The sequence below is a fragment of the Clinocottus analis genome, unplaced genomic scaffold (genome assembly GCF_023055335.1).
Source record: "Clinocottus analis isolate CAN_PGR_092001 unplaced genomic scaffold, fCliAna1.0.p SCAF_1, whole genome shotgun sequence".
Classification (NCBI taxonomy): Eukaryota; Metazoa; Chordata; class Actinopteri; order Perciformes; family Cottidae; genus Clinocottus; species Clinocottus analis.
The window spans coordinates 2712336-2735858 of NW_027175820.1; the positions used below are offsets into that span (position 1 = coordinate 2712336).

Here is a 23523-nt window from a genome sequence, read left to right on the forward strand (position 1 = left end):
ACACGAACCAGCTGATGAGAGTGTGTGTGTGTGTGTGTTTGGAGCAGCAATTGAGGCCAGCAAAGTGAAATTCCCACACTCTTCTGTCGGCAATTTTCACTCCAAAAGTCCAATTAAGTCCAATGAAGAGGGGTCAAGGGCAATGTTTACGTTGTGCGTCGCACAGAGACCGGCCATGTCGTTATACACGATCGGAGTGCTTTTCTGCCGTGTCATACGTTTGGATAATCAGGATGCGAATGTTCAATCCGCATTCCAGAGTCGTTGCCGAGACTTTTCCACTCCCTCCAGCCTTTACGGAGTCATGTTCGCTGACACAAGCCTTCCAAGAACGATTCCTTTAATCCGTCGCAGATATTCATGCAGCACCGTCAACGGGCTATTCGGTCTCTGTTTTTATCATTCGAGAATGATTACTTCATTTACATACAAATTGTTATTGTGCCGGTGGAAAAAGTTACTCTGGAAAAGTAAAAAAAAAACAACCTTTTATTTGTAGTTTTTCCATTTTGAAATACAACATCATATTCCCTTCAACACACCTGAATAGTATACCTAAATATGTAACAATAATACTAAATAAATACAAGTTTAAATGGTGCATAAAACCTAGGGACTTCCCCATTGCACGCGGTCAAACCCCTCGGTGTATCTGCAGCGAGGACGTCTCACTTCCTTTCACTGTGACCACTCGCTATCGATTCCTTTATTTGGAGGATTTGCCTGTCGGACTGATTGCATTGTGTCGTGTGCATTCCTCCAGAGGTGGAAGTCATCATGTCTGGAGGATCGGTAATTGGTGCAGGGGAGGAAGAAAATGGCCCCCCCGAGGAAACGGCCGTCTCCATGGTAAGTCTCTCCTGTTGTCGTCTGATATCTTTGCTTTGTCACTTCTGCTTGGACGTAGGTCGATTCCGATGAGTCATTGTTTGACGAACTTTTTGAAACACCCTAAGTAACCTTTGGAACGGAGCTCGGTTGCCAGAGTTATTATATGTTTGTGTGTGCGTTTTTATGTCCTAATTTAAAAATATAATAGAAAATTTGATGAAACAATGATGGTAAATAATCAAAGATGGATCCGTTGAACATGGTGTCTAGTTAAAATCCTTTTGTAGACTTAATATCAACGTGCAGTGCGTCTCATCAGACGTGTATAGTGCGTATACATCCTGCTGAGAGTCTGATACGACTCATTGATAACTCTCCGGGTTGTAACAGCCCCGCCTCTGTAGATTTAAGGCGAAGTCCAACGCTCACTTCTTCACCTGCAGATTTTGTTCCGACCAAATATGCACAAAAAAAATAAACATGCACACAATCTTCTCCACAGATGCTCAGGATATTGTTACCGAACAATTTAAAAATGTAGCCCGACATTAAAGAATGAACTATAAATATTTGGCAGGAATAGCCAGCAAACTGCACACTCCAGCATCTCCAGAAAGTACACAGACAATTTGGGGTGAGATGAGAAAGCAGAACCGGTTTACGAGCAAGAGATTAGGTTCAGTATTGAAGCCGCCTGGAACCATTTGTCCCTGCTGGGTGAAAAATGTGAGACTTTTGCAGCCTGTTTTGTGTGTGTGCGTGTGCGTGTGTGTGTTTTTGGTTCGTGCAGTCATCCAACCACAACACTATCACCTGTTAGGAACGTCCTTAAGTGTGACCTCTGCTTCTTCTTCACCGTAGAACCATTGTTATGCAGCTCACTTGGCGTCTCGGCCACCGAGCACGCGGATGCGATGTTCAGTACACAAGGCTTGTTCTCCGAAAAATGTTGCTGACTGACAGATTCCTCAGCGGCCATAGACTCGAGTGGTTCTGCTTATTCCTGGGTTGCGGTCGAGGGCCACGGCTTGTTTTTTGAATGCCAGATGTTTGACTGCAGGAGGATTGAGCCGCACAGTCTGCAGGGTCGCCAGCAGAGGGCGATGTAGCCTCAACGGCTTCATTGGGAGTTTTCTTTTTCTTTTTTTTTTTCTCCTCTCTGAAGCAGGAAGACAATTTAACGACCTGCCATTTGATGCCTGTTGAAATCTGTGTTGTTTCTATGACGAGCAGGCAGTTTGAAGCCCGGCTCGGTGTTGAATGAACTGCAGTTGAGGTGAACAGTATGTCGAGAGAAACAACAGCAGAGAGTAAAACGGACCCGATTAACAGAATCTAAAATGACAGCGACAACAACTCGCGGCACAAATGGAGACGTATTTATAATTAAAATTGCAAAGAGTGTTTTGACAATAGACGTAAGCCGTTTCGACGGCGGATGACTCGGCGCCGGTAAATTTGGCGCGTGTGACGTCACAATGTTCCCGGGGCTCCCGCAGCGCGGCCTCCATCAGCACCCGGGAGTCCTGTCTTCAAGACAAAAAACGCGGCGTGAGACGAATCCCATTGGTGGAATGGAGTTGATGTAAGCGGACACACACACGCCTACTGCAAGAGACTGGCGCAGCAGACGAACCGCCATACGGAGGAACGCCTCCGTATTTCTTTTTGCATTTACTCATCTTTTAAAAAACACCACGAGCTCAATAAGATTTGTGCGCTGGCGTTCCTCACTTGAGCCGCTCAGTTCCTTTGCTTCCTCCCCAACAGCGAAGATAAGCTGAGAGATGCTCAACCTTTCTTAAGGTTTTTTAATCCCCTTTTTGATTTTGGACGTGGTGGGAGGGACAGGTTTTTTTCTTCCTTTTGGAATACATCCTGCCATTTATGTCACACTTAATCACAATGACAACTGTGATGGAAAAAGGACACGCTTAAAACAAGAGGTCTGCTGGATGAGAGCAACCTTGAACGTATGGCAGCGCAGTCTGTTCATAGCAACATCATGAAGTTATTCCCTTTCTTTCCCTCCTGAAGCCTAAAGGACGCACACACATTTCTCAGTCAACGTGCGTGGAACACGTTTATATACAGCTGGATATCCAGAAACATGTGTGTGTCTGCCCTCCCCGCACCCTTGCTGTGTACGTTATTGAATATATCCGCCTTAGAGCGCACCTGTACGGATGATTGCCAAACAACACAACATGTTGAGGGCAAAAAAAAACAAACTGAAGCGCAATCTGTGCTGGTGAGTAACTGACCCGTTGTGGCAATGCCCCATGTGTTGGAATATGCAAGCACTGCCATATCTATCATCTGAGAGAGGTGCAAATCACACCCAGAGGGGCGCCTCACATGGCGCGGGGGCGCCTCGTGCACGTCCACCCCCAGCAGCGGGTGGAGGGGGAGGAGGAGGGTGTTGAATCTCAACAGCGTGAAATCTGATGGCTCCATTAAGTGATAAGTAATAATGCCCCATTGTCATCTGTCACACTCTTAACAATGTACTGCTTTGGCTGGCTGGGTTTACAGGGAGGGAGGGAGGGAGAGAGAGAGCGAAAGCACAAGGAGAGAAGTTGAGAGGGAAAGAAAAGGGAGGGAGGGAAGAGAAGGAGGGAGTGGAGTCTGGTGGAGGGCTGCTACTGTGGCCAGATGTGAAGCTTCTCAGCAGACGGCTTCGGCTCTCCTCGACACACAGCTCCTGCCGGATTTTTCTTCTTCTTCTTCTTTCCTTCCTTCCTTCCTTTCTTGCTGTTTCGGTTGAATCCGCTCTGGATATTTAAGGGGAAAAATGTACGAGCGACACAAGCGGAGGTACAGCCTCCGCGCCAAAGGGGAGAGAGCCGTAGACGTGGTTCTGATAAAGGTAGGCCACCTCATCCGCATGTTCGGGAAAGAAAAAAAAAAGTTGCTGCAGCCGTAACGGTCGTTTTGAGACTTTGAAAACTCGCCTGTTAAGTGCTTGAAACGGATACAAACTGCTCTACGGGAAAACCAGTAGAAGTGGCACTGAAATCGTGAAAGTAACTCCCGAAAAAAAAGCGAGGTCAGAGATAATTAACAACACTATTGCATGAAATGAAGTCCGTTACAGAGAGCGAGGAGCGGTCCAGCAGCTCAGAGCTCAGAGCTCCTCACGACTGTTTGCGTTTCAAGCCCTGATCTCACCCCAGAAAGTTATCTCTGAAGTAAAACCAGTGCTGCAACGTGTGTTCTTTTTTTTTTTTTTTTTTCCCCCAACCTGTACTTGTCCGCTGGAGATGTTGTGACGGGCTCCGGCTTGTGTTGCACCCTGGGAGATGATTACATGGTTGTTGATAGCGGCCCTCCAGACGCAGACTGCTGATTATTTCGAGGCGGAGTGCGGTTTTTCTGGATGTACGGGCGCGTGGGTATATACGCTGCACGGGCCGGGACGGATGCCTGCGCCCTGTCCGTCTCTGGGGGGAATAACTGTATGAAACTTAACGAGGCTCGGACAGTTTAAGGTCTCTTTTCCACGCACTATTTGGTCCCGATAGTGGGTACTTGGCGGACCGGTGCTGAAAAACTACAAAGCGTATGCAGAACAGAAAGTCCACAGAATTCCTGTCACACTGCAGAGTTGTGTGCGTGTGTGTGTGTGTGTGTGTGTGTCTCTCTACACCCAAAGGTCCTGTTACTGGTCCTGTTACTGGTTTGACACACAACAAAGGTTGTGTGTCAAACCAGTTGAACTGGACGCTCTTTGGACTCTTTGTAAATAGGATCTTTAGGGCACCCAACAGTGCTATTTAAAGTCCAAACGGCTTCACACATACAAACCTATAGGATGTTTTTCTTTTTTTCCACCATACCTCTTTTGGCTGTTGGACAGCGGTCGGTCTTGTTGGTTGTTGGTACAAGTTTGAGGTTCTCATCGTACAAAGTTCCCTTTCAATGGAGAGGCAAAGCATCTTTTGGTGAACTACCTCTCTCCTCTAGTCGTAACCCCAGATGTGTGCGGGTCTACTGATGTTGGGGTAGTTTTTAGGCAAATGCCTACGTCTTGCTTTATGTTCCACCCTTTTTCTAATTGGGCATGTTGGTATTGGCAGTGGTGGAGGAAGTACTCAAAAATGTCAAGGAAAAATTAAACCATCAAATCCATTCGGTCAGTTCTCTACAGGCATGTTTTCTACAAATGTACAACCCAAACAGGAGTTACATCTCTGGTTTTATCCTCTTTTTTTTATTTTGTCTGATCATCAGATTACCAGCCTCTTCACTTTTAGCCCCGGGTCTGACTTTAAGGATGGATCAGTTATTCTACCACTGGTCCAGACTGAAATATCTCAACAACAATTTAATGGAGCGGCATAAGAGTTGGTACAAACATTCATGCAACAGGATGAATTCAAATTGCTAGCGTGATGCTGGCGTCGGGCATTTAGCGTTTAGCTCTGACTTGTCTCTGTAGCAAATGCACTGAAGTCATGTGAAACTAAACAGCAACGAGAATAGTAGAATAAGTGTTATTATGAAACCCTGTGTCACTGGTTGAGGCAGAATCGATTGTTCAAGGTTAGGCATTGACCTCAAGGCTCAGGACAGCTCATTGGTCAGGGCTTAGAATGATCAAATCAGGACGCTACACAGAGCGGGCCTTGCGCCCCTTCCTTGAGCCGAACATTGCGCACAGCAAAGTGCTTATAGTACGTACGTGCACCACTCGGCTGCAAAAGACTCAGACAAACGATGGATGGAGAGTGACGCGTACCCAGCGGTTAATAGGGGTCCCCTCTCGGTACACAACACAGTGTGTACTTAACGTACTACTAAAAGATATTTCTCAAGAGTTCGCTCTCGACACTGAAACCTCGCCGGGTCCTCGGCAAGCGTGAAGTAGATCTGATGAACGGTTGTTGAGAAAATGTAAAAGACAGACGGAGTCTCCTTCCCTTTTTTTAGCCCGACTCAAACGAAGCTAACGGCTCAAAGTGAAGCTGTTTCCTCTCGCTTGACGGTCATGTAATTAATAACCTAACCACCGACTGAAAGCTGGATTATAAAGTATCGTGGTGAACTCTGCGGCCCACACCATACTCGACGTTATCCGACAGTACAGCAGGCCGCCATGCCGACTGCCGGCTGGCTGCGACTCCCAGAAGCAGAGCAGAGCGGGAGGCACCGAGAAGGAAAATATTTATGAAGTGGATTGCTCTGGTGTATGTAACACCCCTCTTTAGGCCATTGTCACGTTCTAAACTCGTACCTGATGTCAGCTCTTCTTTTCTCCGGAGGGGCGAAGCGGCAAGCGTGTGCGTGTGTGAGAAAGTGAGAGCGTGATACGATGGTGGGAAAAAAAACAGGCAGCGGCGGGCTAACAGTTTCCTCTGGCCTCAGATGGAAACAGGCGTCTGGCCAAATGACTTCATTCCAAGCAGCGTTTCACATCGCAGCATCTCTACTGGCGAGACACAGAACACATCAGCGGCACAGCGACTGTGACTAGGGCCCTTTTTATAGGAAATTACGGGAACTTGCATGCAGCATTTCTAGCATTTTACACGATGTTATGGTTCCAGGAATAGTCGGCGTGTACGTCGTCAGACGACGCTGCAACCTGCTTGTGTCATCGGTGAGCCGCTATGAGAAGATTATTCTACTGTTGAACTCATCAAATGGTCTAGTAGTTAAAAAACGACAACTTCCGCCTGGCTGAAAACCCAGCCGTCCCCAGCCGCCGACCTCTCTGCTAAGGGAGGATGGACAATAGGGTTTCAATCGGTTGTGGGATGTTAAATAAAACCCCCAAAACACATCCTGTGCAGCCGATGGGTTCATTATCTGACGAGGCGGCAGGTTTTCTTCTTCTCCTCTTTTAAAGACCTACGCTCCGTGCAGTTCCAAGGTGCCGTCGAGCCGCATTGCGCGTAAACGTTGCGCGTATACGTAGCGGACTGGAAACAGTCACTCACTCAGCCCTGGCGTCCTTCCAAGTCCCGCCCGCCCCGCCATGCATAGATAGACCGGTCATATTTTTAAACCAGATGTGTTTTCACTGGGTACAGTTTCGATTCCCCCGACGCTACAAATATGCCAGACTCCGGACCGTGGGTCGGTTCCTCCCCCTGCCTGTTTTTTTTGCAAGCTAACGGGCTGCACAACCGATACGAACCGCAACAACACTCCTTCCAAAATAAAGGAAACGCACGTCGATTCACGACGTAGCTTTCATTAACGGCATGTCCATCGTTGCCTCCGAGTTCAGTCCCTTCTATAATTGGTGCCGCAGCACCCCGAAGCACTGCTGCTGGCTCGCTGTGTGTAAACAGTCTATTAAAAACACTTAAAGCTGCTTTTTCCTTTTCCTTTGGCTTTAATCTCCGCTTTTATTCAGGACCCTTTGTTTTTCAATTTGATGTTCGGCTTGCCACTGCGCTGCCGAGAGGTCAAGCCATGTAGCCTTTTGTAATTTGTTGCAGTCACCGGCAATCATTTCACATCTGAGTGGAACCTGTGTGTGTGTGTGTGTGCGTGTGTGTGTGCGTGTGTGTGTGTGTGTGTGTGTGTGTGTAAGTGAGTGAGTGTTTGTTCCCGTGTGTGCTGGCGCCCTCTGTGACCAGCTAATCTTTCCTCGTCAGCGTGTTTGTTCTCTCTCAGCGGGCTCTGTTTGATATTTGAACACAGCTGTGAGAAAAGAAACAGCCCATGTGTACTGTGTGTGTGTGTGTGTGTGTGTGTGTGATTTCATCCCGTGCGTGTGTGACTTGACGAGTGAGACAAAAGTAGCTTGAGTGTATGTCATGTGTGTCCGTGTGCTCACCGCTGTTGGCTGATGGAGGTGCATGTAGACGATGCCAGTTGGTATGCAAGTGCCTGTCACTATGTTTGCAGGAATGCAAAAGTGTAATGGACACGCACACACATACACACACTCACTCACTTACTCACTCGCCCCTCCCAGGCGTGGACAACAGAGCCCAGTGTTTCTCATGGTCCCTCTCACTCCCAGAGCATTCTGGGAGGCTGGACCTTGCCGGTCAGTGGAGACTCGCACATCCTCGTCTGTCAAGATTCTCCATTTCTGTCTCGTTTCTGTCTCTCTTCCCCATTTCACTCGATCACTGCTGTGTGTGCGCTCCGGTTTTGTTATGTTGCTTTTCCCCTTTCTATTTGTAGCGCTCTCTTTTTTGTGACATTGTCTGCAACTCTGAGTCCTGCTAAAGGAACGGCGGACTCCACCGCCTTCTGTGAAAACTACTATATAGAGTAATTACAGAACTTAAATACATTGAGAGACCGGTACTAAAAAAAATGTATACGAGAATTGGGAACATTTCTGTCGGCTCTCACATATACACGGCCGAGCCGTCGGTTAGCAGCTAACTGTGCTAACAGTCAAACTTCCTCACTTCCCACCAGGAAATCCCTGTTTCCATTCAGGTACGTCTCTGCATCTCAGAAACGAGGTCAACTGTGTTGCTCACCCACAGGACTTCTCTTTCTAACCGCTCCAGTGAACGCTGACGGATCCACACGGTGGCTGCGAGGACAACATCCAGCATCAGCTTTGGCGGGTCGCGTTGGAGCGGCCTCGCTGTTTAGTTCCAGATTGAAGGCTGTGGCCTTTTAGATCAGGGGCCTGTTTACACTGCGTCTGGAGGTTCCCTTTGTAACAGTCCTACGCAGCCAACTTTCAAGGGCCGCGCCAAAGCCTGTTGATCTGAGCCAGGCTTAACCTGGGTTAACCGGGGTTGGAAGTTAAATGGGAAGAATTAAAGAGGGGAGGAAACAAGCTACAGTAGGAGGATAAGAAAGGAACAAACTATTGAAGGAGAACAGGGAATAAACATATTTTTTATGGGGCACAATCTCTCCTCTATCTCCCTACTCCCCTGAAAAGCGACATGTTTTCAGGGTCTCCGCTAGAGTGCTTAGGTCTCGGCAATCCGTATCGCAGCCAGATTATGCGTCTGATGGCCAACGGTCTTCGGACGGGCACGTTCGAAAAATCCCAAAAGTTGTCGTCGACGGAGTTCGTTAAAAACACAGCTCTGAGCTGCCGGTCATGTCGACGTCTCTCCAGCCAAACTGTTGAAGCTTTTGTGTTGCCTGCAAAGATGAGAGAGGGGGGGTTGCCTGTGGCAACACACACACACACACACATACACATACACATACACATACACACACACACACACACACACACACACACACACACACACACACACACACACACACAGCTGTTGTGTAGACACTCAGACCACAGAGGAAGCAGATCCCCAGCGGTGTGAGTGTGTGTCTGTATGTGTATGTGAGCATGCAGCCAAACCGCACATCTCTGACAGGCTGTGTGAGTGTGTGTGTGTGTGTGCATGCATGTGTGTCCTAAGTCCTTCTGCCAGTGTAACTGTGAGTTCCAAAGGCGAGAATAACAGACCAGATTCAGATCTTCCCCAAAGGCTTCCTCCAGGCGAAGTGACTAAAAAGCGATGAACACTCTGAAGTCCGCTGCTATAAAGAGCGCCTTATCGGTGCCTCCCATCCTGTGCGCGCCGAGCAACACTTCCTAACTGCGGCGCTGGTCTGCATCATTATTTCTCTCGCGGGGTTGACGGTCACATGTTGCTGAGGCTGATTCAGTGTCTTCCTGTTTCTCTGTAGATCCACCGAGACAGAGAGCCGTCGTTCCATCAGCCCTGCAACTCTCAGCACTCAGGTAAGAGATACTCTTGGCCACATTTTGTGCATTTTTCTTTGCTTTTATTTTTATTTTTTGGAGGGATTCCACAGGATTTGCGTGTATTGCTGTAAGCCCCAGTGCAGGACAAATGAGTTGAAGTGGGTCATTTATGTCTTTATGTTTAAGCTGGAAGATGCTGGATCCGTCGTTGTCCTGTGAAGCCAGTTTGTTTGAAGTGATTGCAAAAACAACTGAGACACTCGCTCCATTCGAGCCTCAGCATTTGCCAACAGCTTTTTTTTCTCTTTTCTTTTGGGATTAAATATAACAGCTGTCTGCCATTTTTTTTTTTTCGACTCAAAAGAGGAAATTGAGGCCGTAAGAAATCATTTAGTTGGTCTGAAACGCCAAGTCACGACTTTACGGCCCCATACTGGTCTTTTTGTGAAGCCTCTAATAGCATTTGTGTGTCTATATTTAATATCTGTGATTGTTTGGCCGGTTTCATGCCCAAAACATTTTCAAGCCAATATTTTGGCTCCCAGTAAATTTGCGGTTTCGTCCCGCAGGAGAGTTTGTGGAGCTGCACACAAAACCACCCCGCTCTACAACACAGACGCACAGTGTCAACATCATGTCAGGGCAGAAATGTATTTAGTGTGAGTAAATGACTCAACGGTTCTGTGTGAAGGGTTTTTTTTGTGGCCCTTTGCTGGACCTGTGGAGCAGCGTTCTGATGAGCGGGACCCAGCTTCTTATCTCACGCTCGAACAGCATGTAACACAAGGATGTGGACGCACTCCACAAGATGGTGTGTTTTACGCGTCTCTGCCAACTCCGCAGGCTGGTGACAGTTATTCCTGTTGACCCTTATTGTGTTTCTGTTGACCTCGTGGCGTCTTTGGAAGTGGCCCAGTACTTGTGACACAGCTAATTAATGTCGGTGCCAGTGGCGTGTCAGAGAAACGGCAGGATGGACTGCAGAAAACCTGGTGGTCAGAGAGGTGACGTTAACAGTGGTTTAGTCGGAGCTAATCACGTCGAGACTTTTTTTCTGTGAGCCTTTTTTTTAATGTCTTTTAGTCTCTAACAAGCCTAAGACTCTACAATCAATCCAGCAGATCTTTAACGGCCTTTACACACCAGGGAAATGAATATAATGTTTCTTAACTGTTGGTTTTTGTCATGAATGCTAATGCAGGGCGAGCGAGCATTCACACCGCTAACGATAGCATCAACCTCTGTGTTGCACATAATGCACATATTCAAAACATAGTGTAGAGCAACATGTACCAGATCCACTCCTTCCTTTCACAATAAAAGCTGTAGACATTTACACTGCTTAACTGTTTACATGAGGGAACTTCATTTCTCTCAGAGCACTTTGCTTTCCAAGCTACATAACGGTTTCCCTCCGACAGATGCTGGTCTGGGTCAAAAGGATCCTGAGAGTTGGTTCTCTGCGAATCTATTCTTACCTTTTTATTGAAGAAGTGCTGTAACTGTTGCATTTTCTTTTTGTGTATTTGTCGCCACGGCCCCGGTGTTTTAAAGGACTTAATAGGTGTCTGTAAAGCGGGGCTAAATGCCAATATTAGCATACTAACATGATTACAATGAAGATGTTAACATAAAGTTTATATTTAGAATTATATACGTCTTTACATGCTGTCCTCTGGGTCTGACTGAGCCTACACTGAGGTTTATATATATATATATATATATATATATATATATATATATATATATATATATATATATATATATCTCTGCTGTCCATTTTTTAAATCCCCAAATAATAACAAATCACATCAACCCTCTGTGCCGTCCCTGGAGCCACGCTGCTAGTGTGGCTAAAAACAGCATTAGCTCGCTCGTCCCTGCAGCAAATGGATGACCGTTGCAGCTGTGAATATTTTTCATTCAGCATAGGGGGAATGGCCAAAAGAAATGTGAATAAATAAGAGGTTGGCATATCTACGTACATATGGGGAACGGCCACCGAAAGATGGGAAACCGGCATCCTGTGAACTCTGTTAAATGAGTCTGTCTGCCGTGAGACCAGTCTCAATAAAACACAACCAACAGATCGATGAGTACAAACTGTCTTTTATCTGTGGTGGAAAACAGATGAACCGTCATTCTGTCAGATGGAGGAAGAGAGAAAAAAAGGTTTTAATGGATGAGGTGAAGAAATACAGAGGAAGCACAAAGATGGGAAGAGACTGAGGAAGAAAGGGAAGGAAAAAAAACAGGAGTGTCAAAAGGAAATAAAATTGAAGGGAGGGTGAGGGTGGGATTTCCTCTGCAGCAGCTGGGAGAAGCTGACATCACTTCCTTTTTAGTGGAAATCTCTCTCTCTCCTTCACCAATCTCTTCCAACTCATTCTTCCTCTCTCTCTGTCTTTGTCTCTGTCTCTGTATTCAGTCAGGGAAGCAACACCAGGAAGGAAACAAATTGACTGGCTGTTAAATGTCTATTCCACCATTGACTCATATGAGCAGACTTTATTCAAATACAATAAATAATAACCAAAAGAGAGAAAATTGTGATAATTTACTAATAATTTGAGTACCCTATTTGGTTGGCAATGGCGGTTGACCAGGCAGTCAATCAGTCCAATTCCCATGGGGGAGAAAGGTGTCAAAGGTCACTGCAAATGGGTTGACCCAGAAAAATGTACTTGCACAAGCTCTCCAGCTCAAGGTCAGGGTCGAGACCTCAGTGACCTTTGGCTCTGCTTGAGGGTGTTTGACCATACTGGGTGGTCAATTCCTTCTTGCATGTTTTCTCTGGTTGTTGATATACAACGTGTAATTATCTGCATAGAATATTAAGATGTATTCAAAGTTTGCGTTTTCGCAAAGCGTGAAAGCGGCAGTCAAGACAACAAAGATAAGGGACCCAGGAGCACTTGATTTACGAGTTTGTGTGAAGCCTCAGCCTCTGAGCACGTTGTGCATTGTCTGTGGTGTTTGATGGACCTGGATCTGCATCCTATTTTATAACTGGCTAATGTGCTCTTTAGAAAGCCACGGTTTGGTAGTGCGCCCGGCCGCCTGTGGTCCGATAGCCGCTGCCGCTTTTTAAAGTGTTGTTTGTAATGCTGCGTGATATTACACTCATCATGGGCGAAGCCGCGTCCTGTTTAGCTCAACTCGACTCAGTAACCCTTATTTATATAGGAGGAGACATGCTGGGTGTGCCTTTTTTGATTCAAGGCAAAAATAATACATTGAAAAGAGACAACAAAGGTATGGGAGTAAATGGTGGGTTTTAGTGAATCACAGTGAAGGCTTAAATTACAGTTTGGCTAAGTAGTGTACTCAGTAAAACGTATGCAGGGAACGCAGCAGACGACGGATTCTATGAAAAACATTTTTTTTTCTTTTTTCAAAGAATAGTTGTTTAATTCTCCGAATGTGTGTTGTTCAAACTATAACAGTGAACAGCAGATGGTGCATAGCTGATTATGACTGGATTAATTTTTATCTAATTACAACAGAAGAAAACAAATCAGGCTGCTCTACTACTTCTGCTTCAACACGGCTCAAACCTCAAAGTGAACCCCTCCCCCTCTCAGTTTTGCAGAATGACTGACTTAATGCTGTCATGCACAAAAAAAATGTGTAAAAAGTCCACCCAGTTGAACAAATTTAACAATCATGTCCTCAGAAAGTACAGGAAATATAACGGTATAAGGTAAAAAAAAAAAAAAACAACAACAAGGTTTTATCTGTAAGTGCTGATAACGTCTTCTGCACTTTGGGAAACACTTAAGGTAGCCTCAGTGGTGACTTATCTCCACTAATAGTACGGAAATGTGCAGAGAAGAGTGTTTTTGAGGCAGGAAGGCCCGATGGATACTCTATCTGGTCGGCTATTTCTCGCCGCATTCATTACTTCATGTCCCGTTCATCTAACGGCAATTCATGACTGTGTTAACCAGCTGACTTTGCTGTTGTTTAAACCTGTTGTTCATGTGTTATTATGCTCCTGGCTGCTAAAGGACCGATGGCTGTTCAATGCTCTGTTATTTTATATGATGTATTATTAATAGCGTATAGTATATTATAATATTATTATATATTGTATCTCACCCACTCTCTTTAATTCACTTGTATTTTATATATATATATATATATATATATATATATATATATATATATAATGTTTTTTTAAATTATATAAATATATATTACAAAACATTTTATAAGATAATATTTTGTATATATAATATATGTATTATATTGTGTGTATATATATATATATATATATATATATATATATATATATATATATATATATATATATATATATATGTATATATGTATGTGTGTATGTATGTATGTATGTATATATATATATATATATATGTTTTTAATATATAAATATATATTGTAATATATTTTATATAATAATATGTTTTTAGATATAATATATGTATTATATATGTCATAATATTACATTTTCAATATTTTAAAAGCTGCATTTGCAAAAACTGCGGGTGCCTATACGTCCCCTAGGGAGATATACTCAGGGAAATTAATCACGTCCGAGACTCGATCTAGCATAGCATGAGCCATATGAGGTGGGACGGTAGTGATGCTAATCATCACTTCAAATATACTAAATGTCCGTCTGCTATTTATAGCACTATATTGCAGAACATTCACGGTCAGGGTTCAGGATTATTTCAATCTTTTTTGTTTGCTCTCTTAGTGAATAGAAACAAGTTTGATATATTCTACAGCTCAAGGTGACTTCACACAGAGACTGTTCTTACATTTCAAAACGCTATATTTTTAAAGCTATTGTCTTTAATATTGCTGAAGCAGGTGCCCCAGGGAATCGTGGGTAATATTCATGACCAATCACGTTAGGCCTTTTGTAAATATGGTTGTATGAAGAATTAGCATAACATATTTATAAACAAGTAGCTTGAATCGGTAATGTACAGAGATTGATGAGATGGACCGCACACGAAGTCACATTTCTTCCAACCACAGCTAGGTGTTTGTTTGTTTATATTCGAGTCGCAAAGAGAAATGAGATGCAGTACAGCAACAAGCTAGTTTAGCGGTTAGCGCTAAAGGAATGGCACGTTGTGGAGCTGGATTACTGCTTGGTTGGCGTTAGCTAGCTCCCGCTAGCTTAGCGGTGAGCAGAGCTAGTTTAAATGCAAGACCACTGGTGAGTTTGTTTATTGAATGACATGGAGCTTTTAGCCTGTGAGTATTTCGGGTCGTTCTCTTGGCCTAAAGCTGTAAGGGCGGCTGTCAACATTTGAGTTGTTACACTTAAACTGTTCCCTGTGGCTCTTTGTAGGTCAGGTTGTTGTGTATCTGGTTAGGACATGACTAAAAACTCTGTTTGGTTGAAATGAACCTGATCTGTTTTTTTTTCACAACAAGTGGGTTAGAAGAGCTATAGTACCTAGTTCAGTTAAAATGATTATCATAGTGCCACAAGGTACGAAAGCTCAATGCTTTCAGTGACCTGAGAACAGTAAGACGTAAGTACAATACCCTCAATTTTATTAGATTTTATCTTATATATATATATATATATATATATATATATATATATATATATATATATATATATATATATATATATATATATAAATGTTTTTTAATTATATAAATATATATTAGAATACATTTTATATAATAACATTTTTATATATATTTATTGTATTATATATATATATATATATATATATATATGTTTTTATTATATAAATATATATTATAATATATTTTATATTATATTTTTTAGATATAATATATGTATTATATATGTCATTATATTATATTTTCATTGTTTTAAAAGCTGCATTTGCAAAAACTGCGGGTGCCTATACGTCCCCTAGGGAGATATACTCAGGGAAATTAATCACGTCCGAGACTCGATCTAGCATAGCATGAGCCATATGAGGTGGGACGGTAGTGATGCTAATCATCACTACAAATATACTAAATGTCCGTCTGCTATTTATAGCACTATATTGCAGAACATTCACGGTCAGGGTTCAGGATTATTTCAATCTTTTTTGTTTGCTCTCTTAGTGAATAGAAACAAGTTTGATATATTCTACAGCTCAAGGTGACTTCACAGAGACTGTTCTTACATTTCAAAACGCTATATTTTTAAAGCTATTGTCTTTAATATTGCTGAAGCAGGTGCCCCAGGGAATCGTGGGTAATATTCATGACCAATCACGTTAGGCCTTTGTAAATATGGTTGTATGAAGAATTAGCATAACATATTCATAAACAAGTAGCTTGAATCGGTAATGTACAGAGATTGATGAGATGGACCGCACACGAAGTCACATTTTTTCCAACCACAGCTAGGTGTTTGTTTATATTCGAGTCGCAAAGAGAAATGAGATGCAGTACAGCACCAAGCTAGTTTAGCGGTTAGCGCTAAAGGAATGGCACGTTGTGGAGCTGGATTACTGCTTGGTTGGCGTTAGCTAGCTCCCGCTAGCTTAGCGGTGAGCAGAGCTAGTTTAAATGCAAGACCACTGGTGAGTTTGATTATTGAATGACATGGAGCTTTTAGCCTGTGAGTATTTCGGGTCGTTCTCTTGGCCTAAAGCTGTAAGGGCTGCTGTCAACATTTGAGTTGTTACACTTAAACTGTTCCCTGTGGCTCTTTGTAGGTCAGGTTGTTGTGTATCTGGTTAGGACATGACTAAAAACTCTGTTTGGTTGAAATGAACCTGGTCTGTTTTTTTTCACCACAAGTGGGTTAGAAGAGCTATAGTACCTAGTTCAGTTAAAATGATTATCATAGTGCCACAAGGTACGAAAGCTCACTGCTTTCAGTGACCTGAGAACAGTGAAACGAAAAAAAAAATTATATATATATATATATGTTTTTTTAAATTATATATATATATATATATGTTTTTTTAAATTATATATATATATATAATGTTTTTTTTAATTATATATATATATAATGTTTTTTTTAAATTATATATATTAGAATACATTTTATATAATAATATTTTGTATATATATTTATTGTATTATATATATTTATTTATATATATATATGTTTTTATTATATAAATATATATTATAATATATTGTATATAATATTTTTTAGATATAATATATGTATTAAATATGTCATAATATTATATTTTCAATATGTATCTGGTTAGGACATGACTAAAAACTCTGTTTGGTTGAAATGAACCTGGTCTGTTTTTTTTCACCACAAGTGGGTTAGAAGAGCTATAGTACCTAGTTCAGTTAAAATGATTATCATAGTGCCACAAGGTACGAAAGCTCACTGCTTTCAGTGACCTGAGAACAGTGAAACGAAAAAAAAACATTATATATATATATATGTTTTTTTAAATTATATATATATATATATATGTTTTTTTTTAATTATATATATATATATATGTTTTTTTTAATTATATATATATATATATGTTTTTTTTAATTATATGTATATATATATGTTTTTTTTTAATTATATATATATATATAATGTTTTTTTTAATTATATATATATATAATGTTTTTTTTAAATTATATATATTAGAATACATTTTATATAATAATATTTTGTATATATATTTATTGTATTATATATATTTATTTATATATATATATGTTTTTATTATATAAATATATATTATAATATATTGTATATAATATTTTTTAGATATAATATATGTATTAAATATGTCATAATATTATATTTTCAATATTTTAAAAGCTGCATTTGCAAAAACTGTGGGTGCCTATACGTCCCCTAGGGAGATATACTCAGGGAAATTAATCACGTCCGAGACTCGATCTAGCATAGCATGAGCCATATGAGGTGGGACGGTAGTGATGCTAATCATCACTACAAATATACTAAATGTCCGTCTGCTATTTATAGCACTATATTGCAGAACATTCACAGTCAGGGTTCAGGATTATTTCAATCTTTTTTGTTTGCTCTCTTAATGAATAGAAACATGTTTGATATATTCTACAGCTCAAGGTGACTTCACAGAGACTGTTCTTACATTTCAAAACGCTATATTTTTAAAGCTATTGTCTTTTAATATTGCTGAGGCAGGTGCCCCAGGGAATCGTGGGTAATATTCATGACCAATCACGTTAGGCCTTTGTAAATATGGTTGTATGAAGAATTAGCATAACATATTTATAAACAAGTAACTTGAATCGGTAATGTACAGAGATTGATGAGATGGACCACACACGAAGTCACATTTCTTCCAACCACAGCTAGGTGTTTGTTTGTTTATATTCGAGTCGCAAAGAGAAATGAGATGCAGTACAGCAACAAGCTAGTTTAGCGGTGAGCGCTAAAGGAATGGCACGTTGTGGAGCTGGATTACTGCTTGGTTGGCGTTAGCTAGCTCCCGCTAGCTTAGCGGTGAGCAGAGCTAGTTTAAATGCAAGACCACTGGTGAGTTTGATTATTGAATGACATGGAGCTTTTAGCCTGTGAGTATTTCGGGTCGTTCTCTTGGCCTAAAGCTGTAAAGGCTGCTGTCAACATTTGAGTTGTTACACTTAAACTGTTTAAGTACAATACTTTCTATTTTATTAGACTTTATCGATATTGTGCTTATATATATATATATATATGTGTGTGTGTGTGTGTGTGTGTGTGTGTGTGTGTGTGTGTGTGTGTGTGTGTGTGTTTTCATATTAGTGTTTAAAAGTCCCTGGGTAAATTATAATCAGTCTGTTCTGTCTGATGGAGGACAGTCAGACAGTGGAGCCTTCCTTAATATGTTAAAACTTTACTGTAATTATCTAAAGTTATAACAAGACACTATTTATTATACGGCATAAAGTTCAGCCTGTCTTCCTTTTGTATTTTCTTGTCTTACACACCTTGCTTTTTTATTTTTCTTAGTCATAGATTTGTTATTATTTTGTATTTACTTGTTCTTGAAAACCCCCAACGACAGCAGCTGTTTGTAATGTGAGCAATATTTGATTCCTGGATATTTTTTTTTTGGAAGTCAAATGAATGATGAAAAACAATAAATCGTTGCATATTAGAGTAATCCACAGGTGCGTGAGCTGATTCACACCCAACCAACAACCTCAACCACCCGCCGACTCATCAGAGGGCGTTACACCTGTTCTCTGGGCATTTCTTCTGCGTGCGTGCATATGAGAGAAAGTGTGTGTGCGTGTGTGTTTGTGTTCAAAACAGAGGGAGGAAGACAGCTGTCAAAGCTCACAGTCGCCTGCTAGTTCTGGTGGACAGGTGCAAGGGGGTGGAGTCTGAGAAAAACAACTCCCAGCATCCACTTCTGTCACCATCACTTACCCCTCCCCCAACATCTACACAACACACACACATGCACACATTTCGCGTTTACATCTTGGGGTTCTTCCAGTTCAAAGAATGTGACGAACGAAGGGCAAAATGTTTTGCATCGACTTCCAAAACCGCCTCGAGATCGAGGCTAAAGTCTGCCGCAGCGCTCGTGGTCGAAGGTCAGTGTAGCTTTCATATTTGGGGCGTTGTCATGTCCGCTTTGTTTGAAAAGGAAACCTGCTTTCGATGATGTCATGAGGCCGTACGTATGCGAGTGCACCGGGGCCCGTGGGCGTCTACTGTTCAGGGATTTGCTCTGGGATTTTTGACAGGCACAGAAATCAATATAACCTTGTGCCGGCTCCCCCACCACTGAATTCAAACAGCTCGACAGCATCGGATGCAAACATTAAGAGACATTAAATAAGCCTTTAAACCGCTGACACCTCTGATTCATGAATTCAGAGTCCGACATGAATAATAGCCGGCTCCGCAGCTCTTTCCAGCCGCCTAATTAGAAACGATTGATATTTTATATAGCGCCGGTTCTCGGATGTGAAAAACACTTTGGGGAATAAAAAAGAGCACATTTTTCATTTGTCATCAAAAATAATTGTTGATTAGTTCATCCTCCCAGTTTAAGAGTGTGTTAATGAGTGGAATCCACCGCTCAACATCTGAGCAAATGTGTTTACAGAACTCAGACGCTCAAGAGCTGCTGATTGAAGTAATGTCACAGTGTGTTTTGTGTAACATCAGTGCCAGTGCCGTGCTACTGTAGGGTGCCACCCCCTTCAAACCAACCGACGTTTGCATGCAATTGCATGTATGTCTTTAGTGGTCAGCAGTTAATCAGCCGCAGGAAGTCTGTGGCTGTGGCTCCCTCCGCCCCCCTCGTCTCCCCAGTCGCTCGTTTGTTATTGCAGTGTCACAGATTCTTGTGAAAATAAAGGGCCACTCCCAGCGCGATCCTTTCTACTGTCTCCACCCCCCCGCTCCAAGATGACCCAGTCCTCCGAGCAGCTGCCCTCTCCAGCCATCGGTGCAAACCTTCTTCTGCAACGCGCACGAGGAACTTCCTCTTTCTCATACGAGAGCGAGGAACATGTTCCTGAGGGATGAAGAACAACTTCCGCTTTTCTGTGGGCGGAAAATAGACGCCGTGAATACACAAACCCGGCAAATGATTTCATCCAGTTGTTCTTGGCATCTAAAGCGAGCTACATCTGTAGCTGGGTGAGATCGTCCCCTTTTTAGCTCGGCCTGGAACACTATCTGTACATGTCCCTACATGTACAACAAAAACTGTGCTGCTGCATAAGAAATGTTGTGCAGACCTCTGGTTGCATTGCTTATTATTTAAAGAGGGGGCTTGGGAAAAAAAAGAAGCCATCTGTGTGTTTTTAATAGTGTGTTCAAACCCCAAAATGGCTCGTTGAACACGTTTATGGTGGAGGAGCACTGTGACTTTAAGAGACGTTCTGGGATCTTCTGGGTATGATATTTAATGTGTTTGTTTGAGTGGGGAGAGCGGATGTTTGCACACGCCGGGCTTGAATCTGTCTGCGTGCTGATCTCTGATCAAACACCTGGTGACTGATGTGAAAAAGGACTTTTAAGTTTAGGGCGTATACAGAATGCTGTATGTTTTTTTCGTTGTTGTTTTTGCCGCACATCAAGAGCATTTTCCAGTTCCAGTTGTCATTTTCCCTCCAATGAGATTTTAACTTCAGCTCTGCTCCCAGACCTTTTTCAAACGCACAAGCGGCGGCTGTAGTCGAGACAGTCGGCCATTGATCCGCCAGGCCTTTTCACACCTTCTCAGATTCCCAGAAGTCTTTTCACTGATGTCTAACAGACCTGCTTGTGTTTCAGAGGAGGGAATGAAAACACATTATTTCACAGCTGAGAAACGCTCTCGTTGAGAGAGTATCAAGTGGAATGGAATCTCACTTCAATCGCATTGTGGCAGAATGTTTTCCTGACTTTTTTTTTTTTTTTTAAATGTCCAGAGTTCTGCTGGAACCTTCATGTTTCCATTCAGCAAACTGTTTTAAGATTAAGACGGCTCTATTTTCCTCATATTTTTTCAAACCCTTTCTGTTTTTCAGCTTTAACCGTTAACCCTTGTTGTGTCTTCCAGGTTCCTCGCAGCCTCCAGCGCTCCCCAGTTTGCCCAGTAGAACCAGCAGTGCCACCAGCTGTCCCTCCACAGCTCACAGAGACTCTGGCAGCGACATCGAAAGCCTCCTGAACTCGGAGCCAGGATACGACAGCGTCTTCAGAAAGGTCAGACACAGCGTTTTTCTCTTTTTATGCGAGGGGTGGTGGGGGGGGCGTGGAGGACTTTGCTGCTTCTAGCAGCAGAGAAAATCCCTGAATCCACTTAAAACAACATTGAGTTTGATATTGTATCATATTTTATGTTATATTTGTTGTTGAGTGGTTGTTTGAATCCTTGTGGGAATATTTGGGGTGCAGAAATGAGGAAATGAAATATAACTTGATGAACCGCGCATTCAAGGTTCCACCAACTCCATCAAGCCCCCCGCGGCCTGCGATCCAAAGTTCGCCCACACTGAACAGCGAGAAAGCAGGTTTTTTTTGTGGTTTTGCCCCTGCAACCAGCCCTGTGGGGAATATATTTCACTATTTTGTCAGTCTGTGCCTGGCTTTTCATCTATCAGCGCCCCCGAGGCTGCGATGCCAAACATCTACTAAGCATGCTGCTGTCACTCTGCTGCCGTTGAAAGTCTGTTTGAAGCCAGGTGGCCTTTTGGTTCACGTTGCAAAACTTGTGTCTCTCAGTTTTTCTGTAACATGCTGATGGCATTGTCAACCGAATGTCCCGTTTGTTGTAGACAACAGTGGAAAAAGTCTGCTCCGAGAACATCAGCCGCCTGGCGGTATACAGCATGATGCAGAGGGTTCGGGGCTCGGCAGCTTAATCCAGCTTCAGTGAGAGAGGATTAATGTCCTCACTGCACTCTGAAGGGAAATTCTCTTTCAATCGCGAGACACAATGCCTGTTTCATAATGCTAAGGAACTCTATCGATCCCGGTCACGCGTCAGCCGTGGCCTCCATGTGCCCTTGAGCAAGGCGGTGCATCTTTTCCATGCTCGCTAATTGGATACGAGCATCATCTACAAGCCAAGAACAGGAAATGAAGTTTAAAACCCAGGAGAATCCTTTTCTAAACTGGAAAGCGATGAGTCATATGACTCAAAAATATATGCTGCAGTCACATGTCCCTGAATGTACACACAGTCACACACACACACACGTCCTCCTACTCCCACAGGAAGTTGTCGGCAGCATGAAGCGGATCTTTCATTCCAAGCTCCCCAACAGAAGCGTCTTTATGCTCGACTCGCTCGCTGCAGCTGGCAGCACAATAGACCCAGTTAAAGCTCACACCTACAAATTAGCTCTTAAATGGACCATCCCATACCTGTGTGCGTGTGTGTGAGCTCTTTCCCATCAGGCCCAGGTCAAGTATTTACCATTTGTTTACATGGAATCGTTCATGCCATAAGCACAAACCACATGAATGCTAAAGTGCCCTCAGGATTGAAGCCATCCACAAGCTCGTTGACTGAGATGTAAGAGAGGTCTGGTGTGGAGGAGAACTTCAGTGATGTCACGCTTTGTCACAACCTCGGTTTGGACATTTGTGTGCAGGGGGATTGCACTCTCAACGAAAAACACACAGAAATGATCAGAGAAAGCAACATCAGTCGCGGCAACCTTGGGAATGTTGAGGCCTTTGGTGATGATCAGGTCTAGAGCGTGCCCCTTGATGTGGGCGGGACCTGTTACGTGCATGAGTCAGATCGTAGTTATCAAGGACACCACAGAGCTCTGGAGACCCTCTGTCGCGGGGGATTATCAACACGTATATTAAAAAACAATCAAAACCAAGACAGATAATAGACGGCAGTTCTCATCAAAGAAGGTTGCACAGTAGTTAAGTGGTCTGTAAATAGTTGAGGAATAAAACTCGAGTGGAATTCAGAGAGTAAAAGTAAAATGACCAAAAGACATCTGCTTGCATTGAAGAGACTCATTAAATAAAATAGCAACTCCACCTCCTTTCTTATGCGCTCGTTTCACTCGTGGAACTGAAGTTGTTGATTCAAAGAGAACAGCTGTTATCTTGGTCTCACCAATTTTCGGTTAAGTTTGTGCCTATCAGTGAAATCGTTGCTGACAAATGTTTTTCCTGACAGACATTTAATAAAAAATCCTTTTCTAGAAGTCAGGACAGGAATTGAGAAAACTAGCTTCATCCGCGTCGAGGGGAGTATCAATCCTTGATGATGAGGTTGGAGACTCCTCCTTTCAGCTCTCCTTAGGCATCCTTCTCGTGAGGTCTCCACAGCGATGCTGTGTGGTTATCTCATGTTTAGACTCCTCTTGTCTCCTGTCCTTGGCAGTAGTAACAGGCCGGTGACGCAGGAAGAAAAAGAGGTTAGAAGTAAACAAGTTTTACCCCTGACTTGTTCTGGCAAACTCCATCTGCCTTAAATACATTACACTCCATTCCTGTGGAGTACACAGCATTTTCTTAATGTATTACACGCTTCAGTGATGAAATGCTGATGGAAATACAATGTGATATGCTCGCTAATTGCAATAATTTGAAGGACATCTGTTCTTTTCTATCCTACCATATTTTATCTTGCTCTCTTCTGTTCCACTCTGTTTCATTCTGC

The 23523-nt window shown here is 42.7% G+C and overlaps 1 protein-coding gene across 4 annotated transcripts in view; it reads left to right on the plus strand.

The window, feature by feature from the left end:
• si:dkey-172h23.2 (uncharacterized protein LOC393772 homolog) overlaps positions 1-23523 on the plus strand; it is a 96917-nt gene that overhangs the window by 34473 nt on the left and 38921 nt on the right. For all 4 annotated transcript variants that reach the window (XM_068576721.1, XM_068576738.1, XM_068576712.1 and 1 more), the window contains 3 exons: positions 764-849; positions 9463-9517; positions 20950-21095. In XM_068576721.1, the coding sequence (XP_068432822.1) occupies positions 764-849; positions 9463-9517; positions 20950-21095 (287 nt within the window). The remainder of the gene's footprint in view (positions 1-763; positions 850-9462; positions 9518-20949; positions 21096-23523) is intronic.